General features: G+C 41.3%; 1 protein-coding gene across 1 annotated transcript in view; it reads right to left on the reverse strand.

Annotated features, from left to right (window-relative positions):
* Positions 1 to 3,390: 3,390 nt before the first annotated feature.
* Positions 3,391 to 19,894, reverse strand: part of EBF2 (EBF transcription factor 2) — a 187,243-nt gene continuing 170,739 nt past the window's right edge. The window contains exons 12-16 of the mRNA XM_080796779.1: positions 19,445 to 19,510; positions 19,186 to 19,363; positions 17,429 to 17,614; positions 8,888 to 9,055; positions 3,391 to 3,974 (exon numbers count right to left, since the gene is read on the reverse strand). Coding sequence (XP_080652905.1) covers positions 3,943 to 3,974; positions 8,888 to 9,055; positions 17,429 to 17,614; positions 19,186 to 19,363; positions 19,445 to 19,510 — 630 coding nt within the window. The 3' untranslated portion in view covers positions 3,391 to 3,942. The remainder of the gene's footprint in view (positions 3,975 to 8,887; positions 9,056 to 17,428; positions 17,615 to 19,185; positions 19,364 to 19,444; positions 19,511 to 19,894) is intronic.

A 19,894-nucleotide genomic window follows, 5' to 3' on the forward strand; every position in this document is an offset into this window, starting at 1 on the left:
CAAGACCTCTATGAGTACAAGATACTTGAACCAGGCCTGAAGGATGAGAGGATGCCGAGCTGCAAAGAGCACCTTTCCCCATGAGAAGATCAAGGGTGAGCTCTGTCCAGGCAGACAGCTTGTCTTCACAGAGAAAAGCAAAACTGCAGTGGGGGCTTTCTCAGAGTAGTGCTCAGAAAGAGCATCTCATCCACTCATGCAAGGGACACAATTTATGTTTTCAAGATAATTTGTGTTTTCAAGAACACTATACCCTTGTAGAGAGAAATGAGATAATCCAATCATGTGTATGCTTGTGAACAGTCTGCTAGAAAATGACATTTAGAATCACATTCACCTAAATGTGCTTTGTGAACTTCCCTTTACAGGTCTTGGTTTGCGATGGCCTTCCCATCTGCAGTGCTCCCTACCAACCTCTGCAAACAAAATTCCTACCATTCTTGGAAGGCTCATCCAGCCCTACCTCCCCCATGGAACCCTCTCTGACCGTTCCAACCCTCTATGATTGCTGTCTTCTCTGAGCTCCTGCAGCCTTTCTATCTTCCTGTATGAACCATTGCCTATGGATCATTCCCATCCAGGGGTATACACCTTGCTCTCTTCTAAGAAGAGATCTAAGATTAGCCTCAAGCCCTTGTGTCCAGCCTCTAGTTCTTCACTGTCTGATGAATCAGTTTTAACATTTATTCAACATGCAGTTTCAAACCTAAGTAGACCACCTACTTACCTACCTCAAGAATTCCATACAACCAAAGACCAACTTAGGCGGTAGGATCCTTTTGATTATTTATGAAGGAATTCGACCAAATGGATATATAGGTGAATACATAGCGAAAAATGACCTAAAGTCATACATATTCTCTCTTCCAAGTGAACAGCTCAGAAAACTTTCCATGTAAGCAAAAGCTGTAGTAAGATTTCCTCAACCAGAGCTCAGGGACTAGCAGTTACGAGAAAATCCCCAAACTGAAGAACAAATCCCAAACTAATTTTTTTCACTTCAGGAAAAAAAAAGGCAAAGTGCCAATCATTTTTACAGTACAAAAATTTTATTTTTCGTTAGGATAATTTAAAGTTTAAAACTGAAGTAGACATATTCATTTTACAAACAAGATATTCTTTAATAAGTAAGACCATTAAAAACAGTAAACAAAAAAGCTGTCTTTACAAAAAGCTCTGTGCATAGCAACTTTATACTGTATATAACTGACAAAGCAAAATGATAAAATGAAACTATACAGTTTGAAAATGAGACCTTACTATACAAAAGGTAGAGAAGATAATGGTTTTTAAACCATGCATATTGAAATGTGCAAAGAAAAACTGGAAAAAATATGACGCTATAACAAAAAATGAGATAATGAAGTAAATTGTCCCCTTAAATGGAAAATTTTACACAGCTCCTCTTACAAAGATAGGATAGAATTTGTAGTTACCTATAGAAATACTCGTATTCCAAGTGGCACAAAAATAACCTGGGACTGGAATGATTCAACAGCAAGACTGAAGAGGACAGAGTAGCTTTGTTTTTAATTTATTAGTACACTAAAAATAATCCTTACACACATTTGTACAATTAAATAGATCTGTTGCTGCCAAGGTTCTAGCTGAATGGTCAAGGATGCCTGGTATTTAGTTACACACATTTTTCGGTGTAAAGCTACCAACAAATTCTACAATCAATTTGAAGACAGTACTGCATCATCTTCATGCAAGAGCAAAATTCACAGATTCTAAAAGCAATGCTACTTAAAAAAACATTTCCTTATGTTGGATTGGCTCGAATCCAGGTTGAAACATGCTTAGTTTTGTTCCGCCTTCACTTTGGGACGGTCATGTTTGTATTCTGCACACCCTTCCCCTTTGATCAGATTTCTCATGGGAGAACTTTCTCTCGTGTGTTCCCTGTGTCTCGGTGCCATAAGCCCTGACCATGAAGGACCGTCAGCAGTAATTCTAAGCATGCCAGGTTTCCAAAACTTTGGATTCTCATGTGCATAGAAATAATATTTGGGTCATATTGAGTAATTCCAGAATAGTTGAAGACAAATGAGACTGGTGGGGGCTGAATAGCTGTGAACAGGTATCAATGGGACAAACAGAAGGGAGGTGGAATTTGTGAGGTCCTCTAAAACTGGCTCAGATGCACTAAAGATGTTCTTCCATGAGAGGTGCCACAACTTTCACTGTTAGAACCCCAAACCAAAATCTGTATATGGATTGTGTTATAGTACCAATGAGTCAGCAAGGAGAACCCTTACTGGACATCCAACTAGGAAAAAATGGCATCCTTATTGGAAATCCAAATAAGTCCAGATACATCTTCAGGATCAGACTTTCAAAACTCAGCCACTGTTAGCAGGTCCTGCAACATTTCTTGGCCTAAGAGCTAGTTCCAGAAATATGGAGAGCCCACTGCAGCCCTGGGTCTTTGTGCTGCTTGGAACACAGAAACCCCTAATCTCTAATCCTGCTAAGACTCTGGGTTTCCATCTTTTAGGACATTAGGAGAGGGGTTACGGCTTTTAACATTCCTCTTCCACACACCATCCCTTTCTTGCCTGGAAACTGTGTTAGGTAAGATACATATCTTTTTCAAGTGAGTTGAATGCCATGAGAGGGGAAATCTGCAGAGAGAAGAAAGGACGTGGACATTCTAAGATTCATGCTTAAGAGTCCAAGAAACAGGATCATCTTCCTTAAATCCTGCCTCTGAAGTTCTGTGGGGCTCACACCTCTGTGCTCAACCAGGTAACCAAAGAGGAGGGGATGTGTGGCTCTGTCGAGGGAGAATTCCAAAGGGGCCACTTGGTTGGGAAAGTCACATGGCTTTGGCTCTTTTAGGTGAGACACGTGTCTCTGCTCGGGAGACAAAGCCTGGGATGCACTACCACATGGGAATTCTCTGCACTGCTCAGAGGAGAAGGTTGAAAGCTAATATAAATTTTTTAAAAATTCACAAAGAGTGAATACTAAAAGGGACATGTAGACTATTTAGAAAGTGGATGGAGCTGGGAATGAACTGATGAGTTTGAGTATTTGTGTACACACATGGACTGAATCACTGTTTCTGCATCAGGCTGTTCTGTAGGAATCTATATAATGTACATGTTCTTGCCCATGGGTCAATCAAATGATGGAAAAAGAGGGGGATGCAGGATGGGGGATAAAAGTCTAGTAAGTAACTGCAGTAATAATCACACACCTTTTAAACTTGTTACTACTGGTTTGCATCATTTCATTTTACAACAGGAAGAGAAATTCCTCTCTCTTCCAAAAAGGTCTTAATTTCTACCTCTACTTACAATAAGTTACACGTTTATTTATTTAAATAATTGTAAAACATTTTAAAATTTTTCCCTTTTTTTGTTTTTTTTTTGTTTGTTTTTTAAAGAGATTAAACTATAAGCAAACACACATACAACAACATTTCATCATTCAATTCAGGTTTTGTTTAAGAAAGTCTTCCATGCTGGTACCCTGTTTTGTTCAATTTTTTTTTCTGCATAAACTAAATTGGTATCTGAAAGGCTTCATAGAAAATAGAAACTTTCAACTTTTTTTTTCCTACAAAGAAAAACAAATAGTATCCAAAATATTAAGCATGAATTGTTTGCCAATTTTTTTTCTTAAATATTTTACAAACATAGGAAGGTGGTTCTCATAATGTTCATAACAAAGAGTTGCATTTCTGCTCTTAGCACTGACTACGTCAATGACATCTTTTGTCCTTGTCCCCAGGAGGGTCAGTTTGTGTAGCCACCATGAGAGCTAGATGAGAAACATGAGACCAGGTAAGATGCAGGTCCTTGCATACCCAAATCTGTCCATCATGTTCATTCTGGGGCACAACTCTCCCCGAAGAGCTCCTAGTGCTTTCTTTATTATTGGTCCATCAGAGTAAGTAGTTTTGTGCTATCAGAAAGCAGTTCTTCCTCTTCTTTACATTGGGGGCACGACAAGCCCGGTCATGGCTGCAAGGAAAGAGAGGGATGGGAATGAGACTCAGAGATGCTTACGCTTGGGTTTCTAACCCAGAGAGATGGGCAGGGGTGGGGACTGACAGAGTCTGGTACAACGCAGGGAGATGGTGCACTCCACCGATGTGGGAATCCATTTTCTCCGGGTTTGGTCTAACACTCAGCATATCAGCAGCACGGAAGCCTTATTACCGAATCACTGCTATATAAACAGGCTCGTTGAAATTTTGCGGGGAGGCCAAGAGCTAGGTTTTGCCTTGTGTTATATTAATGGTTTGTATACTTGACATGATAGACACATACATACAAAAAACTATGTTTTAATGTATTTGCAATGTATTTATTTTTCATCATTAGACTATCATAATTTCTAGATTATATCTAGATTACATATTCTAGAACTATCTAGAAAACTCCAGGTGCCAAGCCTATCAAGTAACTTTCCAGGCCTCATTTATAACATCATATATAACATTTATAACAAACAGGGCTTTCTATGATCCTAGGTTTCTATTCACTCTGGCTGAAATGTGGTGAGCTCCCCCACACCCCCCAAGCTCATCTGCCTTTAGCGCTTGCTGCTGGTATGTGATGCTTGTTCACTGATGAATACTGATCCACCGGAATAGAAGACTTAATTTAGTTCCTAATTTGGGAGTCACCCAATCTCCACTCTTCACCCCTTCTATCCCCTAGTAGTGCCCAATGTTTTCTTCAGCTAGTGAAGACACAGATAGTACTTGTGCAGGGTACTGGGTCCAAGGTTTCCCCTTGATGTGGGAAACAAAGCAGCATCAGCACAATGGGGAAAAATCACACAGCAAAATGCACCTCTCTGACCTTGGCTTTCAGGTGATGAACCCATAGAATTTTCACATTCTTGGAAATCACCAGAGTAGTTGCCTTGTGTCAAAACTTCAAGCCATATCTAGTATTTGATCCTTTGAGTTTTATTGTCTCTGGCTCATCTAGAGCTTATTAGTGATCATAGAAGTATTTTGCTGAGTGATGCTTACTAAACTGATAAGCAATGGCCAAAATTCTTCCAGCTTGCCCCCAATACCACCCCTCTCCCCACCCTACCCTCTTCCTTCCCTCTGCCCCTTCTCTCCATGCCAGCTAGTCTTCTCAGGCAAAGCTGTCAGCTGTCTATTTCCCTGCCCATACAGCCTTTATTGAATGTTTGTGAGATCTGGATTAAGGTCTTACACAGCTAGCAAAGCCTTAATTATTTTTGCCTGTATTACTATATATTGAATCGATGTAACTTTTCAATAAAGGCAGTTCAATTCTGGACACTCCCTGATGATTTGGAGACATAGCAACCCTGGTAATTATCCCAGAGTGTAGGAGGGTTTTTTTTTTTTTTTTTTTCTTTTCTTGGAGGGAGCTGGAAAATGAATCAGGCACATAGTGCATAATATTATCTTGACAATCTATACTCATCACTGCAAATGCCTGATAAATGAGGTAGAAGGTGGGACAGTGAACACTGCACGTAAGCTCTCCGGCAGTAGGATTCTGGCTCACGCTTTCAACTTGAACTTGTCTATTACACTTAAAATTCATCAGCCACTTCTTTTTTCTGGGTCCTCAGAGAGTTACCAAAGGAGCTCATTAAAAGGGCAGAATGCTCAAAGAAGAAGATCCAGTGCCATCTCTGCTATGTGGTGACCCTGACTTTCTGCTTGTAGAAACCATAGCCAATAGACAGAAAGCAGAAGTTAATTGGAAAAAAAGTAAGCCTGCGTACTGCGGTGGGGGGTGGGAAGTATGCGGACTTGCACTTTGTACAATTTCTTTCCGGCCTTTGGCATTTCATGAGAAGGCAATAATCCCTCTTTGGTCCAGGTGGAAAGCAGGTATGGGTGAAGGGTGAGGAGAGGAACTGCACTATTCTTGTCCGTGGTGAGACAGTGGGCTGTCATAGCACAGGCCCTGGAGTCGAAATGTCTGAAGTCATTTTACTGTGTGGCCTTGGGAAAACTACTTCACTAAAGATGATGATGATGGTATGACCTCCCCCTTCCGGTCACATGTGAGGCTTGAGCAAGATAATTCGTGTAAAGCGCTTGGTTCAGGGTCTTGCTGAAAACCAGCCAGTCTCAGAGAGGGCTGGTTGTACGTGGCCTGTGCAGATGACTGAGACCATCTCACCTTACAAGTTGAGAGCAGAACCTTTCCATCAGCCTGTGATCACTCAAGCACCTCAGAACACACTTTGACTCTTCTACTGTCTGTCTCTAAAAAGGTGAAGCTTTGTGTTTATCATCCCTAGAATCCCAGGATTCCTTCACTCAGTGACCATGGCTAGAGCATTTCAAGTCAGCTCATTTTCTCCCTCTATGCATCCGTGGCACACTCTGTAGCATCGGACCAGGAGCTTCTAGCCACCTGATGCAAAATGAGGAAGCATGGGAGTCTGTATGCTGTTCTCCCCTTCCTCCTCACCCTCCTTCTCCGGTCTTCCTTCTTCTTCTTAAGGTTCAGATCACCAGAGAAATTGAGAGGGAATTGTAGGATCTAAAACAGGCTTGGGGGGGGGGGGGGCGGGGGCGCCTGGGTGGCTCAGTGGGTTAAGCCTCTGCCTTCAGCTCACGTCATGATTTCAGGGTTCTGGGATTGAGTCCTGCATCAGGCTCTCTGCTCCACAGGGAGCCTGCTTCCTCCTCTTTCTCTCTCTGCCTGTCTCTCTGCCTACTTGTGATCTCTCTCTGTCAAATGAATAAATAAAATCTTAATAAATAAATAAATAAATAAATAAATAAAGCAGGCTTGGGACTTCTCAGTGTTCTATAGAAATGAGACTAGATCCCAGAGCCTACGTGTAACTGATGACATTGTCACTCCCACAGACAAAGAACCGGTGGCTCAGCCACTTCCTCGGTCTAACTATTCTGACCTGTGCTGACCAGGAGCTCACATGTCTAAGGACCCTAGAGAGATCCTTATTTTGGCTATTTCAGCTACTTCTACCCCCAAAGAGAAACCTCACTATGACCACACAGATACTTCCAGCTCTTTGAGCCAACTCAGCCCTGAGCAGGTAATACCATAACAAGACTTGGGCATGCAGCAACAGGCAGGGTAGGGATTCCAGGCCATGGGAGCCAGTGAAAAATTGATCTTGGCCTACTTGGGGGGGCCAAAGCCAAGCAAGCCCTATACGTGAGTCTCTCTGGACAGTACAGATCCAGAAGATCTGGGACAACCAGCTCAACTTCCCCAATGTGCGAGAGAGGAGGTAAGGGAGGGGCGGTAAGTGGAAGTCAAATTATACTTTTTCTCCTCAAAGTGAAGTTGAAAATGTTGGCCAGGGCTATCTGGAACAAGGAAAGGGCTGCATCCCTCCTGACTTCCACCTACACCTCCACTCCCTCTTAGCCTTTTGTGGGGCTCCCACTCTGCATTTCCCCAATGAGACCTGTGGGGCCCCCACTTGGTTAAGGAATGGACTAAAACCACAGAACTTAGAAAGTGGAGACATTGTCACTGAAGTAGGCGTGCAGAAGGGAAAGATAAAGCAAAAATGTAACAATTACAAACAGTCTGGAGATGAAGCCATTCATAGAAAAAGTTCCGAGCATATCCCCAAAGGGTGAGATGGAAACCACTGGCCCTTGAGGAGAGGCAGGGCAGGTGGGCAACACAGCTACAGGCTGAACCTGTTTCCCTAGGGATCCGACATCTAGATGAAAATGAAATATATATATACTTATTTTTCCCTCTCAAATAGACAGATGCTTCCGGCTACTCACACACTGGGTGGCATGTTACCCAGCTGCTTTGTCTAGATGGAAGTAAAAGACTTTTCAGGGATTCTTCTGCGTGCTGGGTTTCAGTTCCTATTTCATAGTTTCTCTGTCAAGTCACTTGATTTTGTGGAGACACCCCGTCTCTTATGGTAGAATGAGACGGGAACCTACCATACCTCCCAGAGCTCTGCTCAGCCACAACTGGTGGATGAACCCTGCCATGTGACCCAGAGGATCAGGAATCTATGCACAATCGTAAAGCTACTAGACAGATGCCGTCCCAGGGATCACACAGCTCATGCAAGGCTCTGCTGTCCTCAGAGGCTTTGAGTGGCAAGGGGTTAACCAACTTCTGCCCTGCTTGGTTTTATCCAACACTTGCTTGTCATGAATGTTTTCAGGTCAAGACATGAAGAAGAGCCTAAAAATAATGTGGGTCGTCAGGATCCACAGTCTTCAACAGGTTCCAATTTGCTCTTTTGTCTTCAGCTGCCTCCCATTCACAGTGAGATGATTAGATTCTCATGTATTCATCACACTTCTGTTATGTTACGTCATACTATATTTTCAGACATTGCTCAAAAATTGGTTTGATGGGTGATATTAATTTTTGTTCTTAGACAGTGTATGTCTTTTTTTTTCTTTCTTTCCTGCTCCACCCCTGATCTGACACCTGCTATCAATCTGACTGGCATGTAACCAGAATTCTCACAATGTGCTGGTTGCTCCTGTCCATGATACCATGGGAATAGGTATGCACTGTAGATGGGCAAGCCTATTAGGTAAGTAGCAGTCACCATGTGGTCTGCTGTGATCTGATGTGACCAGGCACCCTCGAGGAAATCGTGACATGGGCCTACGGAAAGCAAAGGTCTGGGAATTCCAGACAGTCCTGGAAGATATATATGGCTCTATCATACTTAATTCTGGACCTTGAAGAGCTGTCCGACTTCTCAGTTTTCCCCCTTCTTGTTCTTGGGTGGTGTAGTGGCTCAGTTGTACAAGTCTTCTGTGTCCCACGATGGAAACACCAAAGCATCTCTTTGTAGGTAAATGGCTAGAGCTAGGGACTGATGCTGTGCTGTTTGCTCTTACTTTGTTGGCCCTGTGGCCCATTTATTATGGTGGTACCAAAGTGATATCTTTGCTTACCTCTGAATCCATTTCCATTGCCACTGGAGCAGGCAGGTGAAGGGGAGCCTTGTGGCCTGATGACAGGGGCAAAGGCACTCTTCTGTTTGACAGCAGGAAAAACTGAAGAGGAAAATGGGAGGATGGAGGACGTGCTAGAAGATCCAACAGTGGGACTTGATGACATGACTGGAAAGCAAAGGCACAATCCTCTTAGGAAAGGACACACCTAGGAGTTAAATTCTGTCTTCAGGACACATAACCTGTATACATTCATTGAGAAATTACTCATTCACTCCAGGCACTATCCCAGATTCTAGGGATTATAACAAGTTGAATGTGACAACATCCCTGCCCTGCCCTGTGGGGGGAACATACAAACAAAACAATGACTAGGGAACAACCCTACTGGAGGAATGTACACAATGCTGGGGAGACTCAGCAGGCAGACAGTTCTTCTGCCAGGGAATCAGGAAAGCAGCAGCAGGAGGTAATACTCTGATAGGTCTTTGTTCATGAATAGAAGCTTGACAGGAGAACATGTAGATCAACATCTGAAAAATCATCAAATCTACTCAAGAATGGAAACTTTTTTCACCCTAAAAAGAAGTTCTGTCTAGGAGCTCTGTGCTTCCCTGGCAATTCTCAGGGCTCCAGAGGTTTGATCTATGGGGTTAACATCTCTGAGAGTGCCATCTCTATGGGCCACTGCCTCATTAAATGTAAACGTTTATTAACATCTAGATTACCTCCCTCTCTCTCTACTTTCAGAGCTCCTGGGAAATGAAGCTGCAAGTCAGACCCTCTGATGTAATGCACAGAAAAAACACCAATATTAACAATAAAATTACTTAAAGGAAGCCAAAAGCTAAGTGTTGTAATTTCCAAGAAAAATAAAGGCGATTTCCACAATGAAATGCCCTACCTCTTAATGTCAGATACTCTACCAAGTTACATCATACAAGAAGATAATTTTATCTTCTGTGTTCAACTAGCTCAAGTAAGGGGTAAACTAGAGTTCACAAGGGTAAAATTGTCAGATACAGCATCTTGTGGAATAAGGTCAAGTTCCAGGGACTTATTTTAGCACAATCTCCAGATTTCTGAGCTGTCACATGAGTTGGTACAATAATTACTGGAACCTAATGGTCAAAGCCAGGAATGGAAACTTCTGGTTCATATCTCCAGTGACCCAGCTACTCCACAAAGTAAATTTTGAAAGTGAGGACATGAGGGTGACCTACGGTTCAAAGGCCAAGTACAAGGTGAATTGAAGGTCAGCTGTTCTGATGACCTGTGTAAGATTTGGTCCCCATTTCTCCCCTCTCACTACAAAGATATATTTTGTGCTAGGTCACAGAATTGCATATATAAAGCAATCATACAGCATACCTCCAATATGATGTCTTATACAGACAAACCAAAGACTTCAAAAAAAGAGCTTTATCTAAAAACTGTTCATCCTGGGCGCCTGGGTGGCTCAGTTGGTTAAGCAACTGCCTTCAGCTCAGGTCATGATCCCGGAGTCCCGGGATCGAGTCCCGCATGTGGCTCCCATCTCCACAGGGAGTCTGCTTCTCCCTCTGACCTTCTCGCCTTTCATGCTCTCTCTCACTGTCTCTCTCTCTCTCAAATAAATAAAATCTTTAAAAAAAAAATTAAACAACAACAATAACAACAACAAAAAACTGTTCATCCTTACATAGTCCTGATTTAAAGAGCTATGCAGAAGGAAGCATCCGAGCACATCTCTTTCTTTCCTCAAGTAACATGAATCAAAAGAATTGGAAAGGAGGATAAAGTCTTGGAAGAATCTCACATAATACTTGAAGATGACAAAGAAGAAAAAAATGGGCTAATTCACTATTATAGAATAGGATACAGGGTTAAACATTGAGAATGGATTATAGTCACACTCTCAAGCAAAATCTCCTCTTTTCACATTGGCTTCAGCATCAATGAAATGGGGTCAGGGACCTTTCCTCTTTGTGTAAGGCACAGAATTAGAGGCCAAAGAAAAGCTGAGACTCAGGAGGCCCTGATTCTGACCGCAGTCCAATCTCTGCTGCCATGCTCTGAACCATGAAAGCATCAAGATGGCGCCTTGGTTTCTATGTCTGCAATAACACCACCTGCCCCCCTACACTGTTACAGAGGAGGGTTTTTATAAGGTGAATTAAGCCTACATATACACACCTGATTCTGTTTATATTCAGTGCAGGACTCATTTTTACAAATATTTCTTTTCTAAATAACAGTCCTCAACCTAAAGTAGATTCATTAGGTCAAATGTGGCTGCCTCAGCGGAAGAGTCACCTCAAACTTTACCAAGTGACATAAGACAACTGTTGCAGGGTTGAATAAGCACAGAGCTATAAAATGCCCATTTAAAATAGGGGTGTATTTTTTTCAGGATTTTATTCATTTATTTTATTTATTTTTTTATTATTTTATTTTTTCAGTGTTCCAAGATTCATTGTTTATGCACTACACCCAGTGCTCCGTGCAATACGTGCCCTCCATAATACCCACCACCAGGCTCGCCAACCCCCCACCCTCTCCCCTCCACAACCCTCAGTTTGTTTCTCAGAGTCCACAGTCTCTCATGGTTCATCCCCCCTCGGTTTTCCCCCAATTCACTTATCCTTTCCTTCTCCTAATGTCCCCCGTGCTATTCCTTATGCTCCACAAGTAAGTAAACCCATATGATAATTGAAAGAGCCAAGATGACCTTCAACAGATGAATGGATAAAGAAGATACGGTCTGTATATACAATAGAATATTATGCCTCCTTCAGAAAGGATGAATACCATTTAAAATAGTTTTTATGAAATTTTTGTAAAATGCTAAATTAACATCCAAATTAATTTAAAATTTAATGCCACTATATTCAAAATCCCAAAAGGAATTTTAATTTGTGTATTTCAACAAACACATCTCTATGTTTGTCTGTTTAAAAAGTGACAACACTGTAAGACCCAGAAAGTTTTGTGAATACTTCATAAGTACTAAGGAGGCATTTATCTTAACAGATATTAAAACTTAACGAAAAATTTACATCAGTGAAGTCAGTGTTATACTAACACAGAAACAGGCAGACAAATCCTTGGAGAAAAAAGAGGCCAGAAACAGACCTGGATATATATGAGAACTGAAACTTAATAAAGGCGACATTTCAAATTAATGGGGACGTAAATGCATGGGAACAATATGCAAGTCCCCCGGAGACAGAAATTTAAAGCGATTCCTCATGTTAAACACTAAGGTAAATGTAAGTGGACTAATCAGTTATTTGCTAAAACAAAATTATGAAGGCACTAGTAGAAAAATTAGGAAGGTTAAATAATTTACATAATTCTTTCAACCTCAAAGCCTAAGGAGAACATCACAAGACTGGTCACGTGACAAAAAAAACTTCCATAACAGAGAAAAGGCAAATGACAAATTAGAAAAAAATCTTCCTGATAATTATTTAGCTATGTTCATATCCTTGATAACTGATAGGTTTCTTACAAATTAATTAGAAAAAAGAAAACATCCCAATTAGAAAAGTGGGCAAAGGAAAGGAAAAGGCAAAGTCACCAAAGGAGACAGGAAGGAAAATGACCAAAAGGTCTTTACAGACCTGAAAACCTTCAAACTGCTAAGTAATCAAATGCAAATTAAAACAGTAACAAGAGGATACTTACCACTTTACGAAATTGACAAAGATTAAGGAGAAATGAACAGGCCAGGGAAACAGATACTCTTCCTTTTCTAAGGGGAGTATTCATCTCTCTGGGGGGGACTTTGGCAATGTGTATTTAAAACCAAAGTGTTTTAAAATGTGCATATTTTTTAACCTAGTAATTTAATTTTGAGAAATTAATCCCAAGGAGATAATCATAAATTTGCAAAAAAAAAATAGATTCAAGGACATTTTTATAATTGTGAGAAATTGGAAAAAAAAAAACAGAAGTGACTAAGCAACAGGGTAAAGTATATTCACTCTATAAAATAGAATGCTATGCAAATTTTAAAGCTAATGTTGGAGAAGAATATTTGATGACTCAGAAAGATATGCCTCCTCAGATGAATAACGCAAATTATGTCATAACATGTACATCAAACCCAGGCTTATTTTTAAAGAAAATATACAAAGTAAAAGTTTAGAAGGATGCGATACAATCCAAACTTTTAACAATGTTCTCTCTGGTCAATGGATTATGAATGCTCTTGAATTTACTCCTTTCACTTGTCCCTATTTTCAAAGTTTTCTGCAATGAATATGCATTACTTTTGATGTAGCAGAAACCAAAGCTGTTAAAATAAATAAGTGGAAAATCTCCATTTGGGGGGGTGTAAAAAAAATAATATAACCCTTAACAATAGGCATAACAGATTTCCTGTGTGTTAATGTTCCTCTTCGATTTAAGGCTTTACTACCTGCAAACCAGGTTGCCTTTTAACCTTTCTGCTACAAAAAAAAAAAAAAAAAAAAAAAAGCAGAGACTAATAAATTCTCAAATTCCTGGGAAAAACTTCCTGATTGCCGTGAACTTCACAAAGCAAACATCACTTCTCATCTCTGTTCCTCAGTCTTAGGATACAAGTCTGTATCACTGACAGATTTTATGGAGCCTAGCTTCATATCTGTGACTTTGATAATTCTGCCACTTTTCTTCCACTCCCTCTTTCATTTATCTCATGGCAGAATCCCATTAGCTGTGCATCAGAGTAGACATTACAATTTCCAAAATGTATCCTTCTATGGCTGGAAGGCCATACTTTAAAAGTTAACAATGGTCATGCCTGCAAAGAAATAAAGTGTGTCATTTTTCTTTCCTTTTTTACGTATACATGCTTCTTAAATTGTGCATAATGAGAATGTTACTATCGTAACAGGATTCTTTTCTTTCCTGGAGAAAAAGACAATAGCAATATGTCAAGATGTTAACAAGGTTGTTTTTTATGGTGGGAGTAGGCTTTCTTTTTGAAACTATTTCCATATGTTCTAAATTTTCTATAATCATCATTTAATACTCTACAATAGAAAATGTCTTGATATTTATTTTTGAAAATATAAAAATATTGAGCCCCAGGGCATAGTCTAAGACGATGTCAATGAAGTAGGACTCCCTGAACGTAGGTTGGATTTCTGTATAGATTCTGTCCCAAACTTTGGAACTGCTTGGTGGCGATTCTGCTTTGGAAGAAGTGGGCCCATGGGTGTTGCAAGCTTGTCGAGTAGACCATCTGTGGGGACACCAGAGCGCACCATTTTAGGAAAGCTGATCACAACTGAGAATTTCTCTGGACATCTCTCTCTCTCTCTCTATGGACAGAGGCCAAAGAAAAGGCGAGGACGTCTGGCCCCCAAATCTCTGTGAACATGGGGAGTTAAGGAAAAACCACTTTTCTTCTTATAAGGATTGACTGGCTTGCCGAGTCCCAGCTGGAACTCACCGGCCACCATATCCTCCTTTGCACTGAGCCATTGCATTTGTTGGCGCTAAGGGGTCTGTCAGCATTTCATTATAACCCCCTATTGTCAGGGGTTTAGAATTCAGCCATAAAAACTTGCACTGAGCTGGAACTTGGCACACACTGCTACCGCCAGGAAGTGAAGTTTGTATGTGAAATTGAAAAAACATCTGTTTGGCCATTTTTGAAGTCGTGTGAGAGCAAGAGCAGTAAAGATGCAGGTTTCTGATACTCTGCATTGGCTGCATCGCGAATCAACTTGACCGAGAGGCTTGGCTTTATTTCTTCTGAACGACTCTGGCAAACGATTGACTGCTCCATGCCCTGGTCTGGCCGCATCAGACTCGTTTAAAAAAGACAACGAAAAATCGCAGACTGGTGTTTTTTAGACACAGGCAACAGAATTGACAAACTGGTTTCCCCTGGGCTGTTTTTTAGTATTTCCCAGAGAAGTTAAGACTTAGCTGGCTAGAAATACAGGTCAGATGTTATTGTAATGAACTCCATGGGGTATTCGGTATTTTTGCAGTAGGGGATTTTATCGTAATGCAGGCACTGTTTGGAATCCATTCCCAGTTTGCGACTTCTTCAGACCCTCCTTCAGAAAATAAAAGGTGCAGGAGATCAGAGGGACCCAGTAGGCACAAGGAGTGGGTTTGCTGTTGCGTTTCCCCCTCCCCTTGGGCAAGGGGGCCTCTTTCTATTCTGCATACACTGTCTTGTTTTAATGGGTGATTTAATGGGTGCTATCATTTTCCTTGTGGCAATGGGACTAGATGATCTAGAAAGGCTAGTGGAAGGAAGTTGTCACTTGCTGGAGTGGGAAGGTCCCTTTCCTACTAAAGGAATTACCTCGTAAGAAACATCAAGCAATTACCCAGTGGATGTATTCATTTATCTCTTCATCCTCCCTCTGTGTCTGTCTGTCTCTATCTCTCAACCCTACTCACCTAACCCCTCCCTGTCTTTCTTTTGCTCTCTCTCCCTCATCACCACACTATCCTAATATATATATATATATATATATATATATATATATATCACACTATATTATTATATTGGCCATTTTTGAGCTAGAAAAAATGATGATTTATGTGGTTCAGCCTCATACACAGATGCTTGTTCATAAATGTACATTGAACATGTAAAATTACCATTTGGAGAAACAAAACAAGTAATTCTATAGGGGTCAGCTTAATTGTATATTATAAATACATGAAATATTTCTTATATTATTGAATGATTTTAGAACATGGTCTTCTGAATCTGACCACCTATTTCTATTCCTATTTTTACTATTTATGAATCGTTAAGTCATGCTTATTCTTCATATCTTATAAGGGAAAATGATAGTAATAATTATGATTATAGCATGGCATAAGGTTGTTCTGAGGAGGCAATTGGACTCTATATGTGAACACGCTTTCTAGGCTGCGAAGTGGAATGCAGTTGTGGGTTACTCTTATTATTGTCACCATCATTTTATCATATCCTTTCATAGTGGCTCCCCTGCCCTTGTGTCACTTGTTGAAGATGTGGTCCCTTCTGCACATGGGGTACCCTCTCTACAGTGATTCATGGGACAAGTCTCTCCAAGGTCTCAGCAACAGAAAAATCATGTTTCTCCTGTGCTACCCTACCCCCCACCCCGGTAAAACTGTGTGGACATAAAATCTGATAACAAAGAGTGTTTCTCTCTTTGCTTTCCCATCTTATAAGCCTCCAAACCAAGTTAATGGCTCCCTTGAATAGACTGAATAACATCCCCACTAGACCTTGGATTCATCTGATTTTCCTATCCATATTTTTTTCTTTTATCTCAGTTTCTTATAGCTGTTATTTTATACTTTCATAACACTCATCTCACTATTAGTATCTCCCAAAACGTTTTGGAACAAGAGAAGGTAAAAATAAGTAAAGAAATAAATCGAGCCAGCACGAGTTTATTCATCGAGACCACTCGGATCTAATTGATCTAGGCCATCCAACATGACACAACATAGAACTCATGTCTTGGCAGCAACAAAATTTTAGTTTTAGTAGAAGAACCAGCCTCTATTACCTCTGCTGTTTGGTCACTATGTCCTTAACACACTGAGTAAACTCTCAAGGCTAATGAAGTGAATAGATAACCCAGAAGTAACCCATGGTTGTGTGTCCCCAGGGAACCAACAAAGTTGTGGAAGGCAGCCTCCAGACCCTTGGCATGTCACTCCCTGAGCTGCGGTGGAAATGGTTGTGTGGTGTCCTTGACTCGTGCTTGTTCCTGGCATAGAGGAACAACTACTCTGGGTGAAGACAGGGTCTGCTCTAGAGCCTTGCAACAGGAACCAGCATTTCAAGAACATTCCACTCACTCACACAGACCCTCCATGGTGGTTTCTCTCCTGGCCTGAAGTATTCCCTAGGTAGGTTTGAGGACACATATTCTCTCAGGCTTCTTAGTCCTCAAAGCACCCCAAATGAATTTTTACAAACCCCTAGGACATCTTGCTAGCCCAGATTAGGATTGAGAAGTCCATCTCAGATCACTCTTTCATGAGCAGCTAAATTCCATCTCTCAGAAGGTACACAAGGAAGGGAGGGCCATGTAACAAAGTGACCCAAGAGTGTGGTATGACACACAAAATGACCAAGCCATCAAATGATGGCTCTGCACTATCCTACTGGTGTGATCTTGGATGAGTAAACTGCTGTGCACCTCATCCCCCTCACCCACAACAATGAGAAAGTTCTCACGAGGATTAAAGAAAAACCTCTGAAAGTGCCTAATGAAGAGCATGCATAATAGTAACTGAAATGGAAACTTCATTCCTTGTTCCCATCCATACAAGCCACATACATCTACCCTCTCTTTGTGTAAAGCAAATAGCTTCACTCCTTTTCTTCCCTTCAGAAGGTTTGGAGCAACTAAGTGCACCAAAGTCTAGCTAAGGGAAAAGAACAAAAGGCACAAAAGACATTTCCTTGGAAAATTGGGCTACTCCTCAAGAAGTCAGTAAGATATCGGTAGAGGTGTAACTCTCCCTCAAAAGGCTAAAGAGTAAAACCCAGGGACAGAGACACAGGAGAGCCAGGAAGATGGAAAAGCCACTTACTTCCATAAGGGGAGCCTGTGGGGGAGCCGTTTAGAAATCCTGGTGACCCTGGGACGCCCAGATTGGCCATGGGGACGTTGCTGTAGCCATTCATACTGTTACTGGAGGTGCTGTAGTTAGACTGCTGGGGGGTAGAGCTGGAAGAGTAGCCCCGCGGAGAGATGCTGCTTGTGTTGCGGATGTACCCTGGACAGCAAGGAAAAAGCCCAGATAAATGAAATGGCAGAGACCAAATATGGTGGCATGGGCCCATGTGGTCCCCCTGACTATAGAGCGCTCCAAGCCACCCGTGGGCAGGGGCAGAAGGTCTGCAGTCTGTCTTCAGCATTTATATCCTCCTCTCCCTTCCCCATCCTACATAAGGTCATGTCTCTGATGGTCCCTCCTTCCTCTTTGTTCCCATTTGCCATCAACATCTCCAGCTCACACGAAGGAGTGATGACTAATCTTCCTAACACATGAGAGCCCTATGAGATCTTAATGACTATCACTGAGGCAAGCATTTTGTGATCAAGTAAAGCCTGGCAGATATTGTGTGCTATAGCCATTCCTTGAAGATTCGCTTACGTGGGTCCCAGAGAATAAATAAACCAGTTTAACTTTGCTAACCTAGTGTTTCCCAAATTTAGCACACCACAGTATCTTTTTGGGGAATGGTGAGCAAAAGGCATCCTAATAACATCTCAAGGGCCACTCATAATCTGCAGATCATACCTTTAGAAAAGTTAGTTCAAGGCTATTACCATGCCCGAGTGGAGGTGGGGAACATCTTTATTTAAAAATTGTTGCCAAGTTCATCTAAATGTGCTATTCTTTGACCAAAGACGTGGAAGCATCAGCAATTGAGTACAGGGAGATCTGGTCTGTGGGAGGAATGGGGAAGGAACAAGTCCTCCCCATACTCCCAAAACCCTGGCACGGAGAGACCACCTAACCTATCCTGAAATAACCTGCTTCAGGTAATAGTCCCTAAAGCTATTTTTAAAATGAGCTCAATTTGAAGGAAAAAAAAAAAAGGCAATCATATGTCGGCACCCACCCTGCTGTAAGAAAAACTCACCCTGGTCATGAGAATGAGGAATTCCCTTCCAGTGGATGAATGAAACTGGAAATACAACTATCCCAAGGTTAGGGACATCCTTAGAAAATTTATGATTTAATTTTAAAAAATGATAAAAAATGATTTGTGATCAACTTAGCCCCTTAGTAAAATCAACCTCAGTGACAAGAATCTTTATGCAATATACTTCACGTGTGAAAAGCACAGATAACTGTAAAGTGTGCTGCTCTGCATTTGCAAATGAGACGATACACAAACAGAAGTCACTAAAGGAAACCGAACCACTCTGCCTCTGCTGCTGGGAAGAGAGGGTCATGCATAACAAATGACAATGGCAATGACTCATCTTCCTTCCACTGTTGAAGATGATAATCACAACAGCAGAACTGCACATTTTAGTCAAACTACACCTGTAAGTCTAGTTTCAGGAAGTCAAAACCCTTTGAAGTTAATCACAGTTCATCTTAACCTTAAATATTTGCAATTAAAGGGTCCCAACTGGGCCCCAAATAGCCCCCCAATCTCACAAAACACCACCTATCATGTTGAGATAATCCAATATAGGATGGTACTGCTTATCTGGGGACATGCTTCTTTGATGGTATATGAATCAAGCTTTACCTCCCTCTGCTTAAGCAAAACCAACCTTGTAAATTGATAGGATGTTTGGAATTTTGACTCGGAGAAAGGGTAGTACCTTGATTATTTCCCTGTGTTGACTCTGAGATGCTGACCCCAAGCTGGCTGCCATATGAATTGATGCCCATCATGCCACTGTGAGCCGGGGAGCTGGAGAGAGCTGGGATCTGGCTGGGATTCCTGGGGACGCTGTACAGGGCTTCCGCAATGTCTGCGGCTCGCTTCAGAATGATGTCCTGAAAAATGGCAGGTGGAAGTGAACATTTTTATGCAGCGCGAAGAGTCATACTCAACAGTGTAAGATGGGAGCATCTAACCTGGTTATTGTGTGGGGTGCCATAGAGGGCCTCCACTAGATCTGCAGCTCTTTTCAATAGCATCTCCTAGAAAAAAAAGCAGAAGGGGTGAGGAAGAAGCAAAGGTGAAACTCGCAAATGGCCAACTCAAAGGAAAATTATGTATAAAAACAAAAAGTCCAGACATCCTCCCTAAAATATAAATAACTGGCTACGAGGTCCTATATTTGGTTTGACAGGCAGAATTTAACTGTACATATAAATCCCTCTCTAAATACATATGTACACAGAATCCATCTAGACAAAACGGTTCCTTCCGTGATTGCGCCACCAAAATAAAAAATGACCAGATGAAAGATGGAGTTGGTTGAAATTTCTAAGTCATGGAAGTGCCATTAAAAACTTTCAGACCATTCCATTAAAGAATCTGGTACTCTAATTAACCAAAAATTCTTAGAATGATTGACTGAC

Source organism: Martes martes (genome assembly GCF_963455335.1).
Source record: "Martes martes genome assembly, chromosome: 2".
Taxonomy (NCBI): domain Eukaryota; kingdom Metazoa; phylum Chordata; class Mammalia; order Carnivora; family Mustelidae; genus Martes; species Martes martes.